Source organism: Myxine glutinosa, chromosome 4 (genome assembly GCF_964187855.1).
Source record: "Myxine glutinosa chromosome 4, kmMyxGlut1.1, whole genome shotgun sequence".
In the NCBI taxonomy this organism is placed as follows: Eukaryota; Metazoa; Chordata; class Myxini; order Myxiniformes; family Myxinidae; genus Myxine; species Myxine glutinosa.
Window position 1 is genome coordinate 10,668,436 of NC_136264.1, and position 24,329 is coordinate 10,692,764.

General features: G+C 47.0%; 1 protein-coding gene across 3 annotated transcripts in view; it reads right to left on the minus strand.

Moving 5' to 3' along the window:
* Positions 1 to 16,500, minus strand: part of LOC137425795 (protein shisa-4-like) — a 33,619-nt gene extending 17,119 nt beyond the window's left edge. Inside the window, exons 1-3 of one of the 3 annotated variants that reach the window (XR_013623017.1) lie at positions 15,801 to 16,500; positions 15,238 to 15,377; positions 9,485 to 9,659 (exon numbers count right to left, since the gene is read on the minus strand). Coding sequence is in view for 2 of the 3 variants with exons in the window: in XM_078775440.1 (XP_078631566.1) it covers positions 9,485 to 9,659; positions 15,296 to 15,341 (221 nt within the window). In the remaining variant the exon portion in view is untranslated. Of the gene's footprint in view, positions 1 to 9,484; positions 9,660 to 15,237; positions 15,421 to 15,800 lie in introns of those variants that run through there. The other 2 variants (XM_078775440.1, XM_078775441.1) reach the window with 2 other exon arrangements.
* Positions 16,501 to 24,329: the final 7,829 nt, after the last annotated feature.

Sequence of the window (24,329 nt, forward strand, 5' to 3'; positions counted from 1 at the left end):
GTTCATTTTGATCAGGAGCAACAGTCACTCAAACCCCCCACAGACACCCTGAGACGCTCATATTTTAATGTCGTGAACAAACTTTTGTCTATCACGGGTGATGAAGGGCTTTTTTTGTACACCGCTCCTTTCCTATTCCATCTCTAGGTGCAGCATGACGTCATCGCCGGGCCCCAAAGGAGGCCCGGAGATGACACATGCTGAAAGGAAGTACTCAGTTTTCGCTCCGGTTTCTTGTTTTCTTTCTTTCTTGTTTTGTTTGTCCGGGCGATATCTCAGCCATCCTTTGAGTTAGGAAGCTGAAATTTCGGCACAATAGTGAGCAAGTACTTTGTCAAAAACAACGTTTTATATTTTTTGATTAATCAATTAATTGATTAATTATTTAATTATTATTGATATATTAAATACTTATTTCTTTTCTCATCTAGGCAATATCTCAGGCACCTTTTGAGCTAGGAAGCTGATATTTGAACATGACAATGACCAAGTGATTTGGATGTAAAGGGTATTTTTATTTTTTAATTAATCAATTAATCGATTAATTATTAAATTAGTCGATTTATTTTATTTTATTTTTTTAAGTTATAGATTCGGATGAAACGGTGGTGGTTTAGGTATTATATTCGCCAATTGATTAATAATAATTTAATTATTTTACCAAATATTGATGGGGTCAATACATCTTCAGTCGGCATCAGATATGCAGCTTGTGGCCAAGTTTCATCAAAATTGTGTGTTTGGTTCAAGTGAATACAAAATAAAAAACACAAAATAAAAAAGTAGATAACTACAGATGGTATTCATAGAATACTTACCCTGCGCAGTCAACTTGTTGCGAGCCAACTCTTCTGTTTTTGAACGGTTTTTTTCTTTGATCCAATATGGCTGCCAGACCACGTGAGCGATGACATCATAAATTTATATTCTCTAATATAATTGTTGCATAGATCACGATCAATAAATTTCAAACTGATCAGACTAAGCATTGTCCCTGTAAAATTATGACGTTATAATTACGACACAAATTACATCATCGACAGCAATGACGTCATCATTAACAACACTTATTCCCCATGTATAGTTCTTTACAATGAGCCACATTTCAATTTTTTTCCATGGAGCGGTTTCGGAGATATAGTGGTGTGAAGTGTTTCGATTTTTCCAAGATGGCGCTTTACCACGTGTCCAATGACGTCATAATTATCATAAAAACATTATACAGGAGGGGCCGCTCATATGCTGAAAAATTATTGTCCATCGGACGAACAGTTGCAGCGAAATATTTTTTTGAAATACTGATCAGATCAAGCGTTGTACTTGTCGAATTATGACGTCATAATGAAGGCTGTTACACTCGTGGGGTGGATTGTTTAATGATTGTACTCTCGTGGGGCTGGGCTGGCAATGACGAGAAGCTGTGATCGTTTGGGGTGTATCTTATGTGAAATTCCGGGCCGGCTGTGAAACCAGATTTGCTCTTTTCTTTCTTCCTTCCCTTTCGACTTCATTTTTATTCTTTTGTTGAAAAACAAACAAAGATTTTCCTTATCGACCTTCTCCCTCCCACTGGAGCTCTACATAATTGAATAGAGAAAGAATATTTGGGAAGAAAGAAAGAAGAGAAGAAGAGGAGGAAGAAGAGTGTGTCGGATCAGTGGAGAAAGGCAAAAACCGAACGCAGCACGTACGGTCCAAGTTTTGATGAGAAACTCGGCCTGTGTGAGCTTTTTGAGGATTTGATTAATCTCTATGAGGGCTGCCTGTTGGAGGGACAGTCGGTGCAGGAGAGATTTGGGTGGAGGAGAGTTTTCTCGGTGCACGTGGGATCGTGAGGAAAAGTGGAAGAGGGAGCCAGAAGCTTTTGCTCCTCATCAAGTTTCGTCTGAGCCGGCCGGAGGCAACGTGCGGCTTCATGGTCATGCAGGAACTGCTCTGGGCAAGTCGTTCGTGGAGTTTGAGGACACCCACTGAGAAAGAGAAGAGTGGAGGGGAGGCGCCACCCTTGGGACACGTGGCTGGGGCGAGGCAGCTAGGATGCCATCTGAAACAGGCCCGAATTCCCCTCCCCTTCTCCCCTCGTCCCCTCCCAGTTGTATTTTAGCGTTTATTTCCTTTATATCCTGGCGAATATTTATTTGTTATTTTGCTACCCTCTCCCTCCCCTTTGGGATTAGCTAGGGATAGCGGGTGGGTCGTTTAATTGTCTTGTCTGTTTTGTCTTGGCGCCTGTCTGTCCTTTAATTACTTGATCTTTGCCGCTGCATATCAGCGGGATTTCTTTTCCTTATGATTTATCTTTTCCTTGGTGTTGCACCCTGTGTTTTTTCTTGATTTTGAGTAAAGTATTTGCATTTATTCCCCTGTTTTGAATTTGCATTGCATTTCTGGATTGGCATACTGTGTGTTGAAGATTTGGGGGTGTAAAATTGCGCCAGCATTTGGATGGTAGCTTCGCTCGGTCACTTCTGAATGCTCATACGGCGCAACCCACCCACGGGGAACGTATTGGTCTCCCGAGCACATCGATTAGAATCTCCAGAGCAATAGGCAGTACCCCGAGCCCTTCAGACAAGGGCCAGGTCGTAACAAAGGCACCGATGACATAATCATCAACATATCTTATTCCCCATGGGGGAGTGTAAATGACAACATCGCATAATTATATTTGCCGTTCGTGGTTGTTAAATATAGCCTCATTATATGATATATTTTCATTTTCTTTGTACTGCAACTGGTAATGTTAAATTTAATCAACTGCTATCTCGATTGATTTCTGACGCATTTCCGGTCATCACATCACAACTCACAAGATTGTGTACATACATAATCAGTAAATAGTGCTGTATATTACCCCTGATTTGTATCGATATACTTTAGGTTGAACAATTTGTTACCACAATATGTGTTTGTCAAGCCCAGTGTCATGCATTAGAATAGTTTGTAATGTACGTGTGTGATTATTTAGACCATGTTCGAAAGTAGTCCGAACGGCTTTTATTCATTCGCCACACGTCTTTGAACGGGAGAACGGCCTATTAATCCAAGCACAGCAACTCGTCTTTCGAGCCCAGCATAAAGAGGCAACAAGGTATTCTTTCATTATAATTCAGTGAATAAATATGTCGGGCATCTATGGAACAAAGTATTTTGTGGTTTCAAGGGTTTTAATGTCAAGCTTCAGTATTATTTAATTTCGGTTCTCTCCTCAGCCCTCATGTTTCTGGGCCCAAGCCGTGTGCTTTTGAGTTCATGCATCATGCTATATGTCTCTGGCAATTGGAAAGTTGAACTATTGAGGTATATATCCGATAATGTGACATTGTTCTAACTATTTGTATTTTGTTTGCACCGTAATAGTTTATACGGTGCCAATAGGAGTTCGAAACTTCCTTACGGTGTGCAAGCGCCGTATTGTGAGAAGAATAAAGTTCAAGACACCCGTATTGAGATCTTTGCTCGTGATTATGCTGAGGCATCTACAGGGAGTATTTGACAATAAGCCTTGTTTCATCTTTTTCCATTTCGCGGTGCAACGTTTTTCCAAGATGGCGTCCGGATCACGTGACATATGATGTCATAATTATGAATTTAAAAAATTCTACAGGCGGAAGCGATCCTGTGGTAAAATTTGATGTCAATCTTGACTGTTGCCAAGAAAATGAATTTAAAAAATGCGGACACGCCACCGTCGCCACACGTACAGATGCAGCCGAATGCCTAACCCTGATTTTTGCTTCGCGAGCGCAGGGTAAATATACCAATGCCGGAGGAGAGAAAATCGGAAAACGTTTAGCAATCTGGGTGAAAGATTCCATCGAGATAAAGTGGAGACGTTAAGGAGGGAATTAAATTAATAAATGTAGATGATTAGTTATGGATCGAGATTAGAGATTGTAAAAACAGGATTATTTTATAGGGCGGTTACGTGAAGGAGGAAGGAAGGGTACGTGGAGTAAGAAAGGGTAGGTGAGGAAGGAAGGAAGGGTACATGGAGTAAGAAAGGGTACGTGGAGTAGGAAAGGGTACGTGAAGGAGGAAGGAAGGGTACGTGAAGGAGGAATGAAGGGTACATGGAGTAAGAAAGGGTACGTGAAGGAGGAAGGAAGGACTACGTGAAGGGGGAAGGAAGGACGTACGTGAAGGAGGAAGGAAGAACGTAGTGGCAGCGGAGATGGTGGATAATTTTAAATGGGATTTAGATATGTAACTGGATGCATTGGAGATGGAGGAGTGTGGGAATATTGGCTTGTGTGTGATCTGTACCCACACAAGCCAATATCCCCACACTCCTCTATCTCCAATATCCCCACACTCCTCTATCTCCAATATCCCCACACTCCTCTATCTCCAATATCCCCACACTCCTCTATCTCCAATATCCCCACACTCCTCTATCTCCAATATCCCCACACTCCTCTATCTCCAATATCCCCACACTCCTCTATCTCCAATATCCCCACACTCCTCTATCTCCAATATCCCCACACTCCTCTATCTCCAATATCCCCACACTCCTCTATCTCCAATATCCCCACACTCCTCTATCTCCAATGGTAGGTAACTTGCATGTGTATGGGTATGTATGTCATACACATACAGGTGTTGATGCATCGCAGGCATGATGGGCTGAATGGCCTCCTCCTGCGCCAAAGTTCCTTCCGTATCCTTGTGTGTGCATCTGCAACTCTTTCATCTTAGTCTCCACTCTGTACGTCTGTACAAATCTCTCCTCTTTCGTTCTTAAGGCCAAAGCATCTGCTCCATACAGAACAGTCCTATTACCCTCGCCAGAGAAGAGGGTATTGCATTTGAGTCTGTTTGTTTGTCCGCACAGAATAAATATGATTTTCTCTGCAACCGTTGGTCCGATTGACAGGAAATTTTCACCATAGGCACACCTGTATAATTGTTTAAAAATTATAATTATGACTTCATAGGCCACGTGGTTCGGCCGCCATCTTGGAAAAACGGGAAAAAATTGCACCTCCATATCTCCGAAAGTGCTGCCGAGAAAAAATTGAGACCGCGCATTGTAAAGAACTCTCCATGTGGAATAACATATGTTAATGATGATGTCATAGGTGCCTCTATTATGACGTCATAATTCGACAAGCACAAAACTTCATCCGATCAAGATGAAATTTCTTGAGCATCATCTAGGGATAAATTGGTGGAGAATCGGCCACGTGCTTCGGACGCCATATTTGTTTTACTACAAAAGCCTTAAAACCACTGCAAACACGTCCTGGCGAGGGTCTGCAATCTCTGATTGCCCTTTCTTGTTACCCTGCGCTCGCGAAGTGAAAAGCAGGGTTAAGCATTCAGGTGCGTATGTGTGCCATGTGCTGTATGTGTGCCGTGTGCCGTATGTGCGTGTCTGCATTAAAAAAAAAAAATTCTCGGCAACCGTTGGTCCGATTGACACTAAATTTTACCATAGAAGCGCCTCCGCCTGTAGCATTTTTTTAATTCATAATTATGACGTCATAGGTCACATGGTACGGACGCCATCTTGGAAAAACGTTACACCTCTATATCTCCCAAACCGTTCAATGGAAAAAATTGAAACGTGGCTCATTGTCAAGTACTCACCATGGGGAATAAGATATGTTGATGGTGATTCCATCGGTGCCTTAATTATGACGTCATAATTCGACAAGTACAACGCTTGATCTGATCAGTATGAATAAAACAAAAATTCCTCTGCAGCTGTTTGTCCGATGGACACTAAATTTTCAAAATATGTGCGGCTCCTGTATAATTTTAAAATTATAATTATAACGTCATAGGTCACGTGATACAGACGCCATCCTGGAAAAAAGCAAAAAAAGCTGCACCTCTATATCTCCGAAACTGCTCCATGGAAAAAATTGAAACGTGGCTCATTGTCAAGTACTCTCCTTGGGGAATAAAATATGTTAATGATGATGTCCTCGGTGCCTTCGTTATGACGTCATAATTCGACAAGAACAACACTTATCTGATCATTGTGAATTTTTTTTTCTCAGGAACTGTTGGTCTGATGGGCACGAAATTTTCACCATAGGAGCGCCTCCTCATGTAGAATATTTTAATGATAATCATGACGTCATAGGTCATGTGGTACAGGCGCCATCTTGGAAAAACCGAAAAATGTTGCACCTCCATATCTCCAAAACCGCTGCATGGAAAAAATTGAAACGGCTCATTGTAACGAACTCCATATGGGGAATAGGTGTTGTTAAAGATGACGTCATTGGTGCCATAATTATGACGTCATAATTCGACAGGGACAACGCTTAGTCTGATCAGTTTGAAAGTATTGAGCGTGATCTATGCAACAATTATATTAGAGAATATAAATTTATGATGTCATCGCTCACGTGGTCTGGCAGCCATATTGGATCAAAGAAAAAATAAAGGGTTCAAAAAGAGAAGAGTTGGCTCATAACAAGTTGACTGCACAGGGTAAGTATTCTATGAATACCATGTAGTTACCTCTGCAAACGAAAGTGGATCGAGGTTATGTTTTCACTCCTGTCTGCCTGACTTAAAAGGGATATCTCAAAACGTTAATGACAAATTCAGATGAAATTTGGTGCACAGGTCGTGTGTGTGATCAGGACAAATTGATTATCTTTTGGTGAAGATCCTGATCTGGACACTACAACTTAAAAAAAAAAACTATATGTGATTTTGAGAGAATGCGGCCACAAACGATGTATAGGACGATATTTCAAACAGAGGTGGACGGGTTATGACAAAACTTGGTGGATGAGTTGGGTCGGTGACAAGAAGAAGCCGATTAGATTTTGGTTCAGGTCCAGATCCAGATCTGGCCTATTGGTGGGATACAAAATGTAAACTGGTCAGTAGAGACACCAGAGAGGGGAGTAATTGCCCCTCTTGCCAGTAAGGGCATGGGCGGGCACAAAGTGCCTTATCACACGAACATTCGAAAAGATCTGACGACATTGCTGAAATAACAGAGTGTAAGAAGTTTCTAGAATGCATCGCATACTTTGAATCACAATCATTTTGTCTCCGCAAGTCTTTCGGAGCCTTCACGAGACAGACCTCAAAATTTCCTCAAAAGTATTCACCCATTCCAATTTGTCCTGTATTTAGTCAATTTTCACTGGGGTGATACACCGCATGTATCCTTTTTAGTTTGACTTGAGGCCTCAATATCGTGTTCAATTTACACATTGCTGCTTACTCCTCAGTCACATTTGCTCTACGGCTAGGATACGGCGGCCGTACCCCCCCTAAATTGACAGAAACGTGCGGCGGCCGCAGAGTTTCTGAGGTGGCCTCAGGGTGGCCCTAGGGTGTATGGCTATCTTTTACAGGCCGTAGGGGTCGCCGTGGAATTATAGCGCGGAGTTATAACTTTTTGCATTTCTAGGTCGGCCGTAGCAATTCGACAAGCCATAGCCATGACAACTGTAAGTGCTGTTATACATATGAAAAAGAACTGGTATATATACCCACTCGTTACCGTCCGTCTGGCCGCACGTTCGCCTTAGGGCCCCCCTGCGGTCGCCTTGCGGGCACCTTGAGGCTACCTTGCGTCTGCCTTGAAAATTCTATGGCTGCCGCAGGGACGCCCTAAGGTCACCGTGCGACATCAAATCAAAGACCGTACGGCACCGCCACGTTTTCGGTCTCCACAATTTCTAAATACCCCGTGCGGCTACCCGAAAAATAAAAGCATATGTGACTGCTACATTGTGTGACCTTGGAAATACTGCGGCCGCCCTATAATTGCTAGTGGCCGTAGATTTTTTAGACCCTAAGGCCGCGGAGCCAAATGTGACTGAAGCATTATCTCCAGATTACCCTAAATTAATAAAGGGAAGGATTTTTTTTTGCCTCTCAAATAAATTCTGCCCCTTTGCCCTTCCACCGCTCCCTCCGTCCCTGCTGTTCAGCCTAGAGGAGGTGTGCGCTCTATCTACCAAGTGCCGTTCTAGTTATTACTTTGTAGATCTTCTTCCTATTCAGCCTAACCAGAATCATTCGATTAAAAATCACCACGGACACACTCACGTTCACACTCAAATTCTCCGAATACTGCTGTATCGCATACACCAAAAACAGGTCATCACAAACCCACAAGTGTTACTTGTGAGCATCAAATGCTAATGTACTGTCCATCCCATTGCAGAGTACTGTACAGGAAGTGCTATAAAAGTTCAGCGATTTCAAATTGTGCAATAAAACCGATACACAATGGCCTACAAGTATCGATAGGCACCGAAGGATCTTTGATATCCACTAAAAAGGCCAGACAAATCGGTCTAATAATCCATCCAAAAGGATGGCAGTTTGGGATTCAAACCTGTATAGCCCAGCGGCTAAGTCGAAAAATATTTCACTTTGTGGAGAAATTATGAAACTTTGCAGACAGGTGGAGGACCCCAGTAGGAACATTTTTCGATTAGGACCCAACTCTGAAACGCCCCCTGGTGGCCGATAGAAATACGATTGCAGTGGCTAACCCCCCCCCCATGACAATTTGGGTGAACAGGTGATCAGTTAGCACCCCATATGATTTTACTTAGCACCCCATATTATTTCAGTGCTGCCATCTGTTTGCATTAGTTTAGGTTAAGACAGAAGATTTCCTTTTTTATGCAATAAAGTTCTTTGCAGACATCAAAGTTCGTTATCATTATTGTATTAACGCATGTTTTCTTTTACAGGTGGAAAACCATAAACCATGTCCAGGTCATTCAAGATCGTTCCTTTTCAAGTCAATCGGATGAAAATTGAGGATTTTAGAAATTTGGCCTATGTTGACCTTTTGGCCAATGTTGACCTCAAAAATAATTGGTGGTTGTATTCAGTGACCTGATATGTAAATGCTCTTCAAATTTCAAGTCAATCAGATGAAAATTGAGGATTTTAGAAATTTGACAAAGTTGTTGACCTTTGGCCTATGTTGACCTTTTAGCCTATGTTGACCTCAAAAATAATTGGTAGTTGTATTCAGTGACCTGATATGTAAATGCTCTTCAAATTTCAAGTCAATCAGATGAAAATTGAGGATTTTAGAAATTTGACAAAGTTGTTGACCTTTGGCCTATGTTGACCTTTTGGCCTATGTTGACCTCAAAAATAATTGGTGGTTGTATTCAGTGACGTGATATGTAAATGCTCTTCAAATTTCAAGTCAATCAGATGAAAATTGAGGATTTAAGAAATTTGACAAAGTTGTTGACCTTTGGCCTATGCTGAGTTGGGTCCTAATCGAAAAATGTTCCTACTGGGGTCCCCGACCTGTGTGTAAAGTTTCATAATTTCTCCACAAAGTGAAATATACTGCCATATTTTTCGACTTAGCCGCTGGGCTAGTAGGACTGCAGGTCAAAGTACCCAGGCAAAGTATGCTGTATATGAGCGATCCTGTTTGCCCCACTATGGTTCGAGTGTTGGTAGAATTGCTCAACACAATTGTTATTGAAATACACAAGCTTTAAATAATAAGAAAGTTTACCTTGGAATGTTTCCATTGCAGTCATTCTGAGCGGCGTCTGAGATCACGTCACTGTGCGACGAGCAGCAGTAACGCCAGACACAGTCTCCGCAACAAAACAGGCCTTGCACACAGTCAAACCCTCTGGATGGGTTTCCACTGATATCAAAGAAGGATTGACAGTTGTCTGCCCAAGCTGTGGAAAAAGAAAACAACATTGATCAGATGATTTCACAAATTGTTCGTTAATAGTTCAGGCTAAGGCCTACCAAAAATGCTTCAAATTTATTTATTTACGAGCCTACTTTTGTTGCAGTCCAAAAGCTCTTTCCTCACATGAACACCTCGCTGCAAAGTCATCAAGCCATGTGTCTTGTAAAGTACGAGTACTACGTCATTTCTGATGAAAAATAGAATTACAAATCCATTGAATTACAAATTGACAAATCCATTGTCAAACAAACCTTCCTATCTATCTATTTCCAGCAACTGGAACATGAGGTTCAGTGTCTTGATGTATTAGGCTGATAACCTGCAGCCATGACCTCTCCTGGGCTCACCTCCAGATCCAGCTACAGCCTGGGCATCCTCTGCCATTCCAAGGAATTCCTTCCTTTACCATTCCAAAAACGACCTCCAGCATCACAAGGTCTTTATCTTGAGCTCAATGAAGTCCTGCTCTCACATATTTGCTGGAGCTCTGCATCATCTCTGTCTCTATGGATTTTCAAGAACTCTCAACATTACTGGAATATTCTGCAATGAGTTATAAGCACTAGGTGTCTTGTTCTCACATCACAAACAAGTTGTTGACACCTCCGTTTTTTCACACACCTTTCTTCCCCTTTTCAAAAAGCAGATTTTTTTTTAGTTCCTCAAAAACTCTTAGACCTTTCTTTCTTTCTTTCTTTCTTTCTTTCTCCTCTATCTTTTTCTATCTTTCTTTCTCTCTCTTTCTTTCTTTCTCTTTCTCTTTCTTTCTTTTTCTTTTTCTTTTTCTCTTTCTTTTTCTCTTTCTCTTTCTCTTTCTCTCTCTCTCTCTCTCTCTCTCTCTCTCTCTCTCTCTCTCTCTCTCTCTCTCTCTCTCTCTCTCTCTCTCTCTCTCTCTCTCCACTTTTCTGTGAACTCCGCGTGCCTCACCACACGTCGTTTCAGAGGGGTAGGCATCTTTGACCATTTCGGTGTCTTTTGGGTCTTCATGGTGTTTTGGGTCTTCAGGGTCTTTTGGATCAGCTGGGCCTTTAAGGGTATTTTGGGTCTTTGAGGTGTTTTTGGGTCTTCAGGGTCTTCTGGGTCTTTGGTGTCTTCAGAGGCTTTTGGGTCTGCGGGGTCTTCAGGGGCTTTTTGGGTCTTCGGAGTGTTTTGGGTCTTCGGGGTGTTTTGGGTCTTCGGGGTGTTTTGGGTCTTCAGGGCGTTTTGGGTCTTCGGGGTGTTTTGGGTCTTCGGGGCGTTTTGGGTCTTCGGGGCGTTTTGGGTCTTCGGGGCGTTTTGGGTCTTCGGGGTGTTTTGGGTCTTCGGGGTGTTTTGGGTCTTCGGGGATCTTGGTGGTCTGAAGGGTCTTGGGGAATTGAAGGGTCGTCAAAGGTCTGAGAGGTCTCAGCAGTCTTAACGCAATTAAGAGGGTTAATTAAGAGGGTGGTAATTTTATTTGAAGAAGAAGAAGACGTTTTAGTTACATATAAACATACATACATACATACATAGTGAACCATATACGTTTGCTCTATTATAATAAAGGTATAATAAGATGCAGCCCTTTCAATTAAGGCCTGGCCTCGATGAGGACGACCTAGTCCATGACTGGAGCCTTCAACATAAAAAAAAAATTGCATTAAACAAATAAAATCTCCCAAATAACCTCACTCACCACCCTCCACTCTACTCTACTCCCCGCCCCACTCCTCCCCCCCTCTCCCCCCAGTTTAACTCCTCAACTCACCCAGTTCAACTACGCAACTCCTCAACCCCCCCCTCCCCCCCAGTTCAACTCCTCAACCCCCCCCCCCCCCCCCCCAGTTCAACACATCAACTCCCCAACTCCCCCAGTTCAACTCCTCAACTCTCACAGTTCAACTCCTCAACTCTCCCAGTTCAACTCCTCAACTCTTCAACTCCCCTAGTTCAACTCCTCAACTCCCCCAGTTCAACTCCCCAACTCCCCCAGTTCAACTCCTCAACTCCCCCAGTACAACTCCTCAACTCCCCCAGTTCAACTCCTCAACTCCCCCAGTACAACTCCTCACCTCCCCCAGCTCAACTCCTCACCTCCACCAGCTCAACTCCTCACCGCCCCCAGCTCAACTCCTCACCTCCCCCAGTTCAACTCCTCACCTCTCCCAGCTCAACTCCTCAACTTCCCCAGCTCAACTCCTCAACTTTCTCATTCTACCGCACGAGAACCAACTTTCTGATTCAACAATTCTCACCAACTCTACGTCCCGAGCTGCCGTGGACAGTCCGCGTCCCTCAGCTGCTGTTCCTCGCAACCCTGCCCTATTGTTTCTCCGCCGAGCCTCTCAACCCTTGCGCCATGCCCGCAGTTGTGAGCAGATTAAGGCGGTTGTGGCAGTTTTTATTGGAGCACACCATCGTGAGGCGTTATTTTTGCTGTCCTTCCCATTACACCCACTTACCCCCTATCTCGTCCCCTAACAATATGTATTTTACAATGGAAACTGATGCTTCCCCCCCCCCCTCCGCCCCCCCCCTCAAAGCATGTAGCTAATGTCGACAGTAGATGCTCAGAGTGCGCCTGATGGCATCTAATATCTTCCAGAGCCCTTAATAAGTGGGCCCAGGACCCCAGACGGTAATGGCTGTGTGCTCCCAGCATCATGTCACCATGCCCTTGATTTATGGTCCACTCCCCCCTTTCAATAAAATCCTGTATCCACCCCTGCAGATGTTGGTAAGTGGAGCCATGACCATTTATATTTGTTGACAAAGATTGGTTTTCTCCAAACTATTTTTGGAACCAGGTTGTAGAGATGGACTTTGTGAGTCGAAGCATAATCATCAGCTATTGTTGCTGCGGTGTGCAATTCCTCTACCTTCCGTTCAAATGTGTCCGAATATCACAATGCACACGCTCCTTAAACTCCTCCACTCATATCAATCAACTGCCTCAATCTGTCAAATTCGTTCACAATTTCCTTGGAAGTACAGTGCACCACCTACCAAACAAAGTCTCTTTTCCCGAGCAAATTCCACATGAGGTTCACCATCTTTCTTCCTGCAATGCCTGAACTTCTGCCCGACAGCCTCTGGAACCAATTCATATGCTTTAAGAAATGTTGTTTTTACCTCGTCATACTGTGCGCACAGATCAACAGGTAAAGCCTAGTACATATCTTGAGCTTTCCATGCAAAAACACTTTGTAATAACTCAGGCCAAGACTCCTTAGGCCATTGCAATGTTTGTGCCACTTTCTCAAAATAAAGGAAGTACTTATCTACTTCTCTCTCATTAATGGGTGGAACAAGTCTCACATTTCTGGAAATTTCACTATCTGCCATGATCTTTCTTGGGAAAACCACATTTCCAAGCTGGCCTTCAAAGCCAGTCGCCGACTGGGCATGCTCCGTCGTGCGAAGTCCTTCCTCGGCACACCTGAGCTCCTCACCACATACAAGGCTTTCATCCACAGCTCAATGGAATACTGCTCTCCCCTCTGGGCCGGTGCTCCTGCCTCACACCTAGCTCGGCTTCACGCTGTTGAAACCAAAGCGTTCAGAATCATTGGAATCTCCCGCGATGAAGATAACTCCAAGGGCCTTTCACTCACTCACCACAGGCAGGTTGGTGGTCTTTCTGTCTTCCACCGACTCCTCTCTGGCCTTGCTCCCCCGACTCTCTCTGTGCTCTGTCCCACAAATATTCCTACAGGTCGCACAAGATCTGCCAGCAACCCTCTGATGGTTAAACTGCCGAAATCTACGCTCTCTGCTCACCTTCACTCTTTCATTCCTCTTTTCTCCCGCCTCTGGAACAAACTCCCACACTCCCTTCAATCCCACTCCTCCCTCCAGGTCTTTAAAACAGCTGTTCACCACCATCTCTTATCTTTCCCCATCCAAAACCTTGATCTTTTCTACCCCCGCTAATTCACCCCAGATCCACCTTGTTTGAAATTCCAACTTCTTTCCTGGAAGTCCCGGCAGTGTCCATATGTTTTATACCTCTCCCACCCCTCCCCCCTTCCCTTGCCTCCCCCCCCCCCCAAAGCCCTCTCCCTCCCACAGATCTCTCGATGTCCCTGCTCTCAGATGTTGTGTTTGTGTTCCTCCCCCTCTCGCCCCATCTTGTCTACCGCTCCCCATGTTATATGTTTTATGTGTCGGTTTGTCTTTCTGTGTGATTAATGTTCGCTCTTTCACGAGCCTCGATCTTGTATACAAAAAAAAGAAGGAAAAAAAAGGTCACAAGACTTTGGACTGGTCGACGGAGATATGTGGTGGGACGTAGTCTTAATTCCCTTCTCTGTTTCAAATTCCCTTGGTTTAATCTCCACCTCTTTAATCTCCATTTCTTTAATCTTCGCCCATTCTTGCGCTTTTTATTTATTCCGTATCTCCAATTATTACCTCTGCCACCAAAGGTGGAGGGAGATTATGTTTTTTTTTAATGGAGTTAAGTCTTTGGAGTCAAGTCTGTCTCAGATCCTTGGTCAGAGTTAAAGTTGCACATCTGCAAAGCAAGACTGGAAACAACAAGGCCTTAAACTCTTAAAGACTCAGACTTTCATGCTCCTGCATAGGTAGCAAAAGCTCCACATCCCATGGTCCAGTGAATCCATGACTCTCCAGGCCCGACCCAGACGTCTATCGACCTCCAGCTCACAACATGCTGCGACATGAATATCATTGCCAAGGTAACTGAATCTCTATGTGACCATAAAATCCTCGGCACAGACAGGTACAATAGCAGCATCCAAGATGTCATTGAAAGCCTGGATCTAGTTCCTGACCCAGGAGACCCATAAACCCAGTGGCTCTGACTCATCATTCAGAACCTTGAGGGTCCCTGCAAGGATATCCAGAGTCTCCGCAAAGTTTACTGCAACATCTGTGAAAACAAGGTCACTCCCAAACGCACATCTTGACACTCCCAAACGATGCACCACAGCTCGATCTCTCCAACATCCTCCCCAGAATCAGGTCCATACAAGCACTGAAACGTTTGTGGGCCATTACACACCCCTGATGAACTCCAGTAACAACTGAAATAAGTCAGAGATGGAAGCACTTCACCTAACAACACTCTCAGTACCAGAGTATAGTTCAGAAATGAGATAATCAGATAATCCACAAAGACCTAGGCATCCCCACTGAATCGAATGCTTTGCTGAGATCAACATGGGCTGCAAGCAGACCCTGCTGAAACCCTCGTCTGCGTTCGGTGAGGACCCGAAGAGCAAGGATACTGTCAATCGTTGACCTCTTTGGTGTAAAGCCACACTTCTCTGGGCGCTGATGCCCAAGGAGATGATGGCGAACCCTATCAATAATTATGGAAGAGTACTGAGATGACGGAGGGTGAAAAGGCAATGAATGAACCGACATTGGAGGCAGTGGGGTCACATTTGGTCACAAGCAGGGGAATAAATGAACAGGAAAATAACAGAGGGAGGGAGAGGGAACACAATAACCCGCAAGAATATTGGTCGAGGTATATCAATTTATTTATGCAAGAATACGGCAGCTCTAAAAATGAACATTCGAGTTTTTAGAGATTTTGAGCAAGTGTTTGATCACAGAAAATCGCTGCAACCAACCGAGAAAGTTGACCACAATAAAGGAGTTAGTGATGATCGGGTGGAGCTCCAACCTCACCAAGGTGGTGACAGCAATACAGCACCATCGCTGCGAGCACCAGCATGTCGCCGAGTGGAGAAAATGTCTTCACCTGGAGGTTCTACGGAATTGCAGTGAGGATACTACAATTACATCAAGCAATGACTTCTCGATAAACCCCATTCTTCCCCTCCCTCATCTTATCAACATTCTTACAGTGACGTCTAACCAGATATAATCAACGTGCCAGCATTGGATGTTTTTTTTCTTTGTTTCACTCTTGTTGGCCTTTTCCTCACTCATGTCGTCCGTTGCTTGTTTTGTACTTCTCCACAAAAGACATTTCATCAAAGAAACCACGAAATTCCATCAAGCAAAGACTAAAGTCTTCTCATCTTCAGAACCACCCAAATTCTGCTCAATGTTTTATTAGTTGTATTTGGAGCTCCAACTCATATTTTGACTTGATGCCCTCACGGGATGTCGAATTTTAAACATTTTACGCAAACGGTTAAAGTTTATAATTTAAAAAATCTGGACTTACTAGTGGGTAAAGGTGACGTTTCGGCCTTAGTCACGGCAGATGTTGAAGTGAAGAAGGAGGTTGAGAATCGCCACGGGACCTCCACCCGTGGTGGGGCGAGTTGTTCTGTAGACCAATCCAGGCGTCATGTGACGGTCGCAGACGGCGAGGAAGAGATGGGTTGACATCACGGTTTGCTCGGCCAAATTGATGAGAGGCACGGACATCTATCTTCAGAGCACCCGGTTAAATCCGAGGACCCACAAGCAGTGTAGAATCGCTTTTGAAGGCCATTTTTCCCCGCAGAGCAGGGATTGGCCTTTTTCGGGCACCGTGGTCCCCTTTTTGAAGCAATGTTTTATGGCCGGATGCCCTTCCTGCCGCCAACCCTGTTAATCGCCTCTTGCGACACGCAGGGAATTACCAGTGAACTGGTACTGCCGACCTCGGAAGGATGACAGGATGAATCAACCCCCCTGGCGTTAATTCAGCGATCGACCGGGATTAGGATCCTATGATCCCAAGCCGCACCCTAACCGCTAAGCCAACACCAGGCTATGATCCACAAGCAGTGTCACGTGGCATATAGGCCTGGAAACTCTCTGGACCGTGGACTGAGCTGGCGGTTGCGCTCGCTTTGACATGACCATCGGGGCTCAAACTTTCTTTTCTTCCCTGTCTGCAGTTTTTGTTTTTCAACATTTCCATCTCAATATTTGGTTGAGAAATTATATTGCCCTTATTTTTCTGCCAATGCAGAGCAAGTCTAATCCTTAAAAGACAAGTTTTATATTGTGCGTAATCAATTAGGATGACCAATATCAGTGTTTTTGACTTTAGAAGGATTTTGCTTCAACATATATTGGCAACAGCATACATTCAACAAGGCAGTTGCAGGAGAAGTACATGGAGAAGAGGAAGAAGTTGTTTCTTGGGTTTGTTCATCTGGAGAAAGCATTCGATAGGGTTCCATGCAAAGTATTGATATGGGCATTGAGGAAGTTAGGAGTGGAGGAATGGTTGATCAGAGTCGTGATGGCAATGTACAAAAGAGCGTGCACAGCTGTAAGGAAGAAGGACGGGAACAGTGGTGAGTTTGAGGTGAAGGTGGGAGTGCATCAGGGGTCGGTACTAAGTCCACTACTATTTGTAGCTGTGATGGAGGTGCTGGCTCGGAACGTAAAGGAGGGTTTACCGTGGGAGTTGTTGTATGCAGATGATCTGGTGTTGATTGCAGAAAGTATGGATGCACTGAAGGAGAAGATGAACAAGTGGAAGGAATGTATGGAGACAAAAGGTCTGAAGGTGAATATCGGGAAAACGAAGGTGATGGCAAGTGGTAAAGCATGCGGTGAGGTGGAAAGAACTGGGAAGTGGCCGTGTGCTGTGTGCAGGAAGGGTGTCGGAGTGAATTCCATTCAATGTACAATGTGCGCTGAGTGGGTTCATCAAAAATGTAGTGGTTTGAGAGGGTCATTAACCAGTGTGGCAGCTACATTCAAGTGTAAGGTGTGCACAGACAGAGCTGCAGATGGAGGAAATGTTGAGTTGGATCTTGGAGACGGCGTGAAGCTGGAAGGTGTGAAAACATTTTGTTACCTCGGAGACATGCTGAATGGAGAAGGTGGATCAGACTCGGCAATGGTTGCTCGAGTGAGATGTGCATGGAAGAAGTTTCGGGAACTGAGTGGCGTGCTGATGAGGAGGGGAGTGTCGTTGAAGCTGAAGGGAAAGGTGTATGCTGCATGTGTGAGAAGTGTTATGATTCATGGGAGCGAGACATGGGTAATGAACGTAGAGCAGCAACGAAGGCTGGAAAGGGTGGAAATGCGAATGGTTCGGTGGATGTGTGGAGTATCGTTGAGAGAGAGGAAGACAAATGATGAATTCCGAAAGATGATGGGAATAGAGCCTGTGATGGATGCTGTGAAGAGGAACAGGTTGAGATGGTTTGGTCATGTGTTGAGGAAGGATGAAAGTGACTGGTTGAGAAGAGTGATGGAAATGAATGTAGAAGGACGAAAAGACCGACTGGACAACCCTCCCATCCACTTTCTGAATAATCCTCTCCAAGAAGTTCTGTCACTCAAGCTTTTGGGTCTCACTATCTGCCATGATCTTTCCTGGGAAAACCACATTTCAAATCTGGCCTCCAAAGCCAGTCGCCGACTGGGCATCCTCCATCGTGCGAAGTCCTTCCTTGGCACACCTGAGCTCCTCACCACATACAAGGCTTTCATCCGCAGCTCAATGGAATACTGCTCTCCCCTCTGGGCTGGTGCTCCTGCCTCACACCTAGCTCGTCTTCACGCTGTTGAAACCAAAGCATTCAGAATCATTGGAATCTACTGCGATGAAGCTAACTCCAAGGGCCTCTCACTCACTCACCGCAGGCAGGTTGGTGGTCTTTCCGTCTTCTACCGACTCCTCTCTGGCCTTGCCCCCCAGCTCTCTCTGGGCTCTGTCCCGCAAATATTCCTACAGGTCGCACAAGATCTGCCTGCAACCCTCTTATGGTTAAACTGCCAAAATCAAGACTCCCTGCTCACCTTCACTCCTTCATTCCTCTTTTCTCCCACCTCTGGAACAAACTCCCTCACTCTCTTCAACCCCACTCCACCCTCCAGGTCTTTAAAACAGCTGTTCACCACCATCTCTTATCTTGCCCCATCCAAAACCTTGATCTTTTCTACCCCCGCTAATTTCACCCCAAATCCACTTTTTTGAAATACCAACTTCTGTCCTGGAAGTCCTTGGTGTCCTTGTGTTTTATACTGCTCCCACCACCCCCCCCCCCTTCCCACGCCTCCTCCCCCCAAGCCCTCTCCCTCCCACTCAGCTCCCTGCTCTCAAATGTTGTGTGCTCTCAAGTGTTTGTGTGCTTCCCCTTCTCTCCCCATCTTGTCTTCCGCTCCCTCTTTTTATATATTTTGTTTGTCTGGTTGATTTGTTTGTGAAGTAAATGTCAGCTCTTTCACGAGCCTCGATTCAGTATACAAAAAAAAAAAAAGTAGAGGACGGGGAAGACCGAGAAAGACTTGGCTAAAGATGGTCGAAGAAGAAATGCGGGCAAGGGGATTAACAAGGAGAGATGCAAAAAATAGGGCAAAATGGAGAAGATTGTCATGGAGACCGCAAGGCTAACCCCCGCTCTTGCAGGGAAAATGGCCTTAAAATGCCTGTTGTTGTGTTGTGTGTTGAAATGGCTGAAAAGAGTAAACAACTGAAACAGCTAGAACGGTAGAAGTAGAGTGCATACCTCCACCAGGCTGAAAACTTTATATTTTGTATCCCACTGATAGACCAGATCTGGACCTGGACCTGAACCCAAATCGAAATTGGCTTGTTCTTGTCATTTAACCAACTCTTCCACCAAGTTTTGTCATAACCCGTCCACAACTTTTTGAAATATCATGCAATATATCATTTTTGGCCATATCTCTCAAGAGTGAAGAATCAGTTTTTAAAAATTATCGGATACGGATCTTCACCAAAATTGAATCAATTCGTCCTTGTCACACACCTAACCAGTCCAACAAGTTTCGTCCGAGTCCAACCATAACTTTTGAGATATCCTGTTCACAAACATACAAACAAACATTTGGACAGCCAGGAACCACCTTTGGAAGCCATTTTCCCATTTTCCCGCTCTGCGGGGGTTGGCCTTTATTTTGGCGCCTTGGTCCCTTTTTTGAAGCAATGTTTTATGGCCGGATGCCCTTCCTGCCGCCAAACCTGTTAGTCACCTCTTGCGACACACAGGGAATTACCAGTGAGCTGGTACTCAATTTGCCGACCTCAGAAGGATGACAGGCTGAGTCAACCCACCTAGTGTTAATTGAGCGATCGACCGGGATTCGAACCCAGGAACCCAGGATCCCAACCGGCACCCTAACCGCTAGGCCAACACCAGACATTTAGACAGCCAGGACCGCTAGGCCAGTACCAGGCATTTAGACAGCCAGGACCGCTAGGCCAACACCAGGCATTTACACAGCCAGGACCGCTAGGCCAACACCAGGCATTTACACAGCCAGGACCGCTAGGCCAACACCAGGCATTTAGACAGCCAGGACCGCGAGGCCAAGACCAGGCATTTACACAGCCAGGACCGCCAGGCCAACACCAGGCATTTAGACAGCCAGGCCAACACCAGGCATTTGACAGCCAGGACCGCGAGGCCAAGACCAGGCATTTAGACAGCCAGGACCACTAGGCCAAGACCAGGCATTTACACAGCCAGGACCGCTAGGCCAACACCAGGCATTTAGACAGCCAGGCCAACACCAGGCATTTAGACAACCAGGACCGCCAGGCCAACACCAGGCATTTAAACAGCCAGGCCAACACCAGGCATTTAGACAGCCAGGACCGTTAGGCCAAGACCAGGCATTTACACAGCCAGGACCGCCAGGCCAACACCAGGCATTTAGACAACCAGGACCACTAGGCCAACACCAGGCATTTAGACAGCCACGACCGCGAGGCCAATACCAGGCATTTAGACAGCCAGGACCGCTAGGCCAACACCAGGCATTTAGACAGCCAGGACCGCTGGGCCAACACCAGGCATTTAGACAGCCAGGACCGCTAGGCCAATACCAGGCATTTAGACAGCCAGGACCGCTAGGCCAACACCAGGCATTTAGACAGCCAGGACCGCTGGGCCAACACCAGGCATTTAGACAGCCAGGACCGCTGGGCCAACACCAGGCATTTAGACAGCCAGTACCGCGAGGCCAACACCAGGCATTTAGACAGCCAGGACCACGAGGCCAACACCAGGCATTTAGACAGCCAGGACCGCTGGGCCAACACCAGGCATTTAGACAGCCAGGACCGCTGGGCCAACACCAGGCATTTAGACAGCCAGGACCGCTAGGCCAACACCAGGCATTTAGACAGCCAGGACCGCTGGGCCAACACCAGGCATTTAGACAGCCAGGACCACTAGGCCAACACCAGGCATTTAGACAGCCACGACCGCTAGGCCAATACCAGGCATTTAGACAGCCAGGACCGCTAGGCCAACACCAGGCATTTAGACAGCCAGGACCGCTGGGCCAACACCAGGCATTTAGACAGCCAGGACCGCTGGGCCAACACCAGGCATTTAGACAGCCAGTACCGCTAGGCCAACACCAGGCATTTAGACAGCCAGGACCACGAGGCCAACACCAGGTATTTAGACAGCCAGGACCGCTGGGCCAACACCAGGCATTTAGACAGCCAGGACTGCTGGGCCAACACCAGGCATTTAGACAGCCAAGACCGCTGGGCCAACACCAGGCATTTAGACAGCCAGGACCGCTGGGCCAACACCAGGCATTTAGACAGCCAGGACCGCTAGGCCAAGACCAGGCATTTCGACAGCCAGGACCGCAAGGCCAAGACCAGGCATTTAGACAGCCAGGACCGCTAGGCCAACACCAGGCATTTAGACAGCCAGTACCGCTAGGCTAACACCAGGCATTTAGACAGCCAGTACCGCTAGGCTAACACCAGGCATTTAGACAGCCAGTACTGCTAGGCTAACACCATGCATTTACACAGCCAGGACCGCTAGGCCAACACCAGGCATTTAGACAGCCAGTACCGCTAGGCTAACACCAGGCATTTAGACAGCCAGGACCGCTAGGCCAAGACCAGGCATTTAGACCGCCAGGACCGCTAGGCCAACACCAGGCATTTAGACAGCCAGTACCGCTAGGCTAACACCAGGCATTTAGACAGCCAGGACCGCGAGGCCAACACCAGGCATTTAGACAGCCAGGACCGCTAGGCCAAGACCAGGCATTTAGACAGCCAGGACCGCTTGGCCAACACCAGGCATTTAGACAGCCAGGACCGCTAGGCCAACACCAGGCATTTAGACAGCCAGTACCGCTAGGCTAACACCAGGCATTTAGACAGCCAGGACCGCGAGGCCAACACCAGGCATTTACACAGCCAGGACCGCTAGGCCAACACCAGGCATTTAGACAGCCAGTACCGCTAGGCTAACACCAGGCATTTAGACAGCCAGTACCGCTAGGCTAACACCAGGCATTTAGACAGCCAGTACTGCTCGGCTAACACCATGCATTTACACAGCCAGGACCGCTAGGCCAACACCAGGCATTTAGACAGCCAGTACCGCTAGGCTAACACCAGGCATTTAGACAGCCAGGACCGCTAGGCCAAGACCAGGCATTTAGACAGCCAGGACCGCTAGGCCAAGACCAGGCATTTACACAGCCAGGACCGCTAGGCCAACACCAGGCATTTAGACAGCCAGTACCGCTAGGCTAACACCAGGCATTTAGACAGCCAGGACCGCTAGGCCAACACCAGGCATTTACACAGCCAGGACCGCTAGGCCAACACCAGGCATTTACACAGCCAGGACCGCCAGGCCAACACCAGGCATTTAGACAGCCAGGACCGCTAGGCCAACACCAGACATTGAGACAGCCAGGACCGCGAGGCCAACACCAGGCATTTAGACAGCCAGGACCGCTAGGCCAAGACCAGGCATTTACACAGCCAGGACCGCCAGGCCAACACCAGGCATTTAGACAGCCAGGCCAACACCAGGCATTTGACAGCCAGGACCGCTAGGCCAAGACCAGGCATTTAGACAGCCAGGACCGCTAGGCCAAGACCAGGCATTTACACAGCCAGGACTGCCAGGCCAACACCAGGCATTTAGACAACCAGGACCGCTAGGCCAACACCAGGCATTTAGACAGCCAGGCCAACACCAGGCATTTAGACAACCAGGACCGCCAGGCCAACACCAGGCATTTAAACAGCCAGGCCAACACCAGGCATTTAGACAGCCAGGACCGTTAGGCCAAGACCAGGCATTTAGACAGCCAGGACCGCTAGGCCAAGACCAGGCATTTACACAGCCAGGACCGCCAGGCCAACACCAGGCATTTAGACAACCAGGACCACTAGGCCAACACCAGGCATTTAGACAGCCACGACCGCGAGGCCAATACCAGGCATTTAGACAGCCAGGACCGCTAGGCCAACACCAGGCATTTAGACAGCCAGGACCGCTGGGCCAACACCAGGCATTTAGACAGCCAGGACCGCTAGGCCAACACCAGGCATTTAGACAGCCACGACCACTAGGCCACTACCAGGCATTTAGACAGCCAGGACCGCTAGGCCAACACCAGGCATTTAGACAGCCAGGACCGCTGGGCCAACACCAGGCATTTAGACAGCCAGGACCGCTGGGCCAACACCAGGCATTTAGACAGCCAGGACCACGAGGCCAACACCAGGCATTTAGACAGCCAGGACCGCTGGGCCAACACCAGGCATTTAGACAGCCAGGACTGCTGGGCCAACACCAGGCATTTAGACAGCCAAGACCGCTGGGCCAACACCAGGCATTTAGACAGCCAGGACCGCTGGGCCAACACCAGGCATTTAGACAGCCAGGACCGCTAGGCCAACACCAGGCATTTAGACAGCCAGGACCGCTGGGCCAACACCAGGCATTTAGACAGCCAGGACCACTAGGCCAACACCAGGCATTTAGACAGCCACGACCGCTAGGCCAATACCAGGCATTTAGACAGCCAGGACCGCTAGGCCAACACCAGGCATTTAGACAGCCAGGACCGCTGGGCCAACACCAGGCATTTAGACAGCCAGGACCGCTGGGCCAACACCAGGCATTTAGACAGCCAGTACCGCTAGGCCAACACCAGGCATTTAGACAGCCAGGACCACGAGGCCAACACCAGGCATTTAGACAGCCAGGACCGCTGGGCCAACACCAGGCATTTAGACAGCCAGGACTGCTGGGCCAACACCAGGCATTTAGACAGCCAAGACCGCTGGGCCAACACCAGGCATTTAGACAGCCAGGACCGCTGGGCCAACACCAGGCATTTAGACAGCCAGGACCGCTAGGCCAAGACCAGGCATTTCGACAGCCAGGACCGCTAGGCCAAGACCAGGCATTTAGACAGCCAGGACCGCTAGGCCAACACCAGGCATTTAGACAGCCAGTACCGCTAGGCTAACACCAGGCATTTAGACAGCCAGTACCGGTAGGCTAACACCAGGCATTTAGACAGCCACGACCGCTAGGCCAACACCAGGCATTTAGACAGCCAGTACCGCTAGGCCAAGACCAGGCATTTAGACAGCCAGGACCGCTGGGCCAACACCAGGCATTTAGACAGCCAGGACCGCTAGGCCAAGACCAGGCATTTCGACAGCCAGGACCGCTAGGCCAAGACCAGGCATTTAGACAGCCAGGACCGCTAGGCCAACACCAGGCATTTAGACAGCCAGTACCGCTAGGCTAACACCAGGCATTTAGACAGCCAGTACCGGTAGGCTAACACCAGGCATTTAGACAGCCACGACCGCTAGGCCAACACCAGGCATTTAGACAGCCAGTACCGCTAGGCCAAGACCAGGCATTTAGACAGCCAGGACCGCTAGGCCAAGACCAGGCATTTAGACAGCCAGGACCGCTTGGCCAACACCAGGCATTTAGACAGCCAGTACCGCTAGGCTAACACCAGGCATTTAGACAGC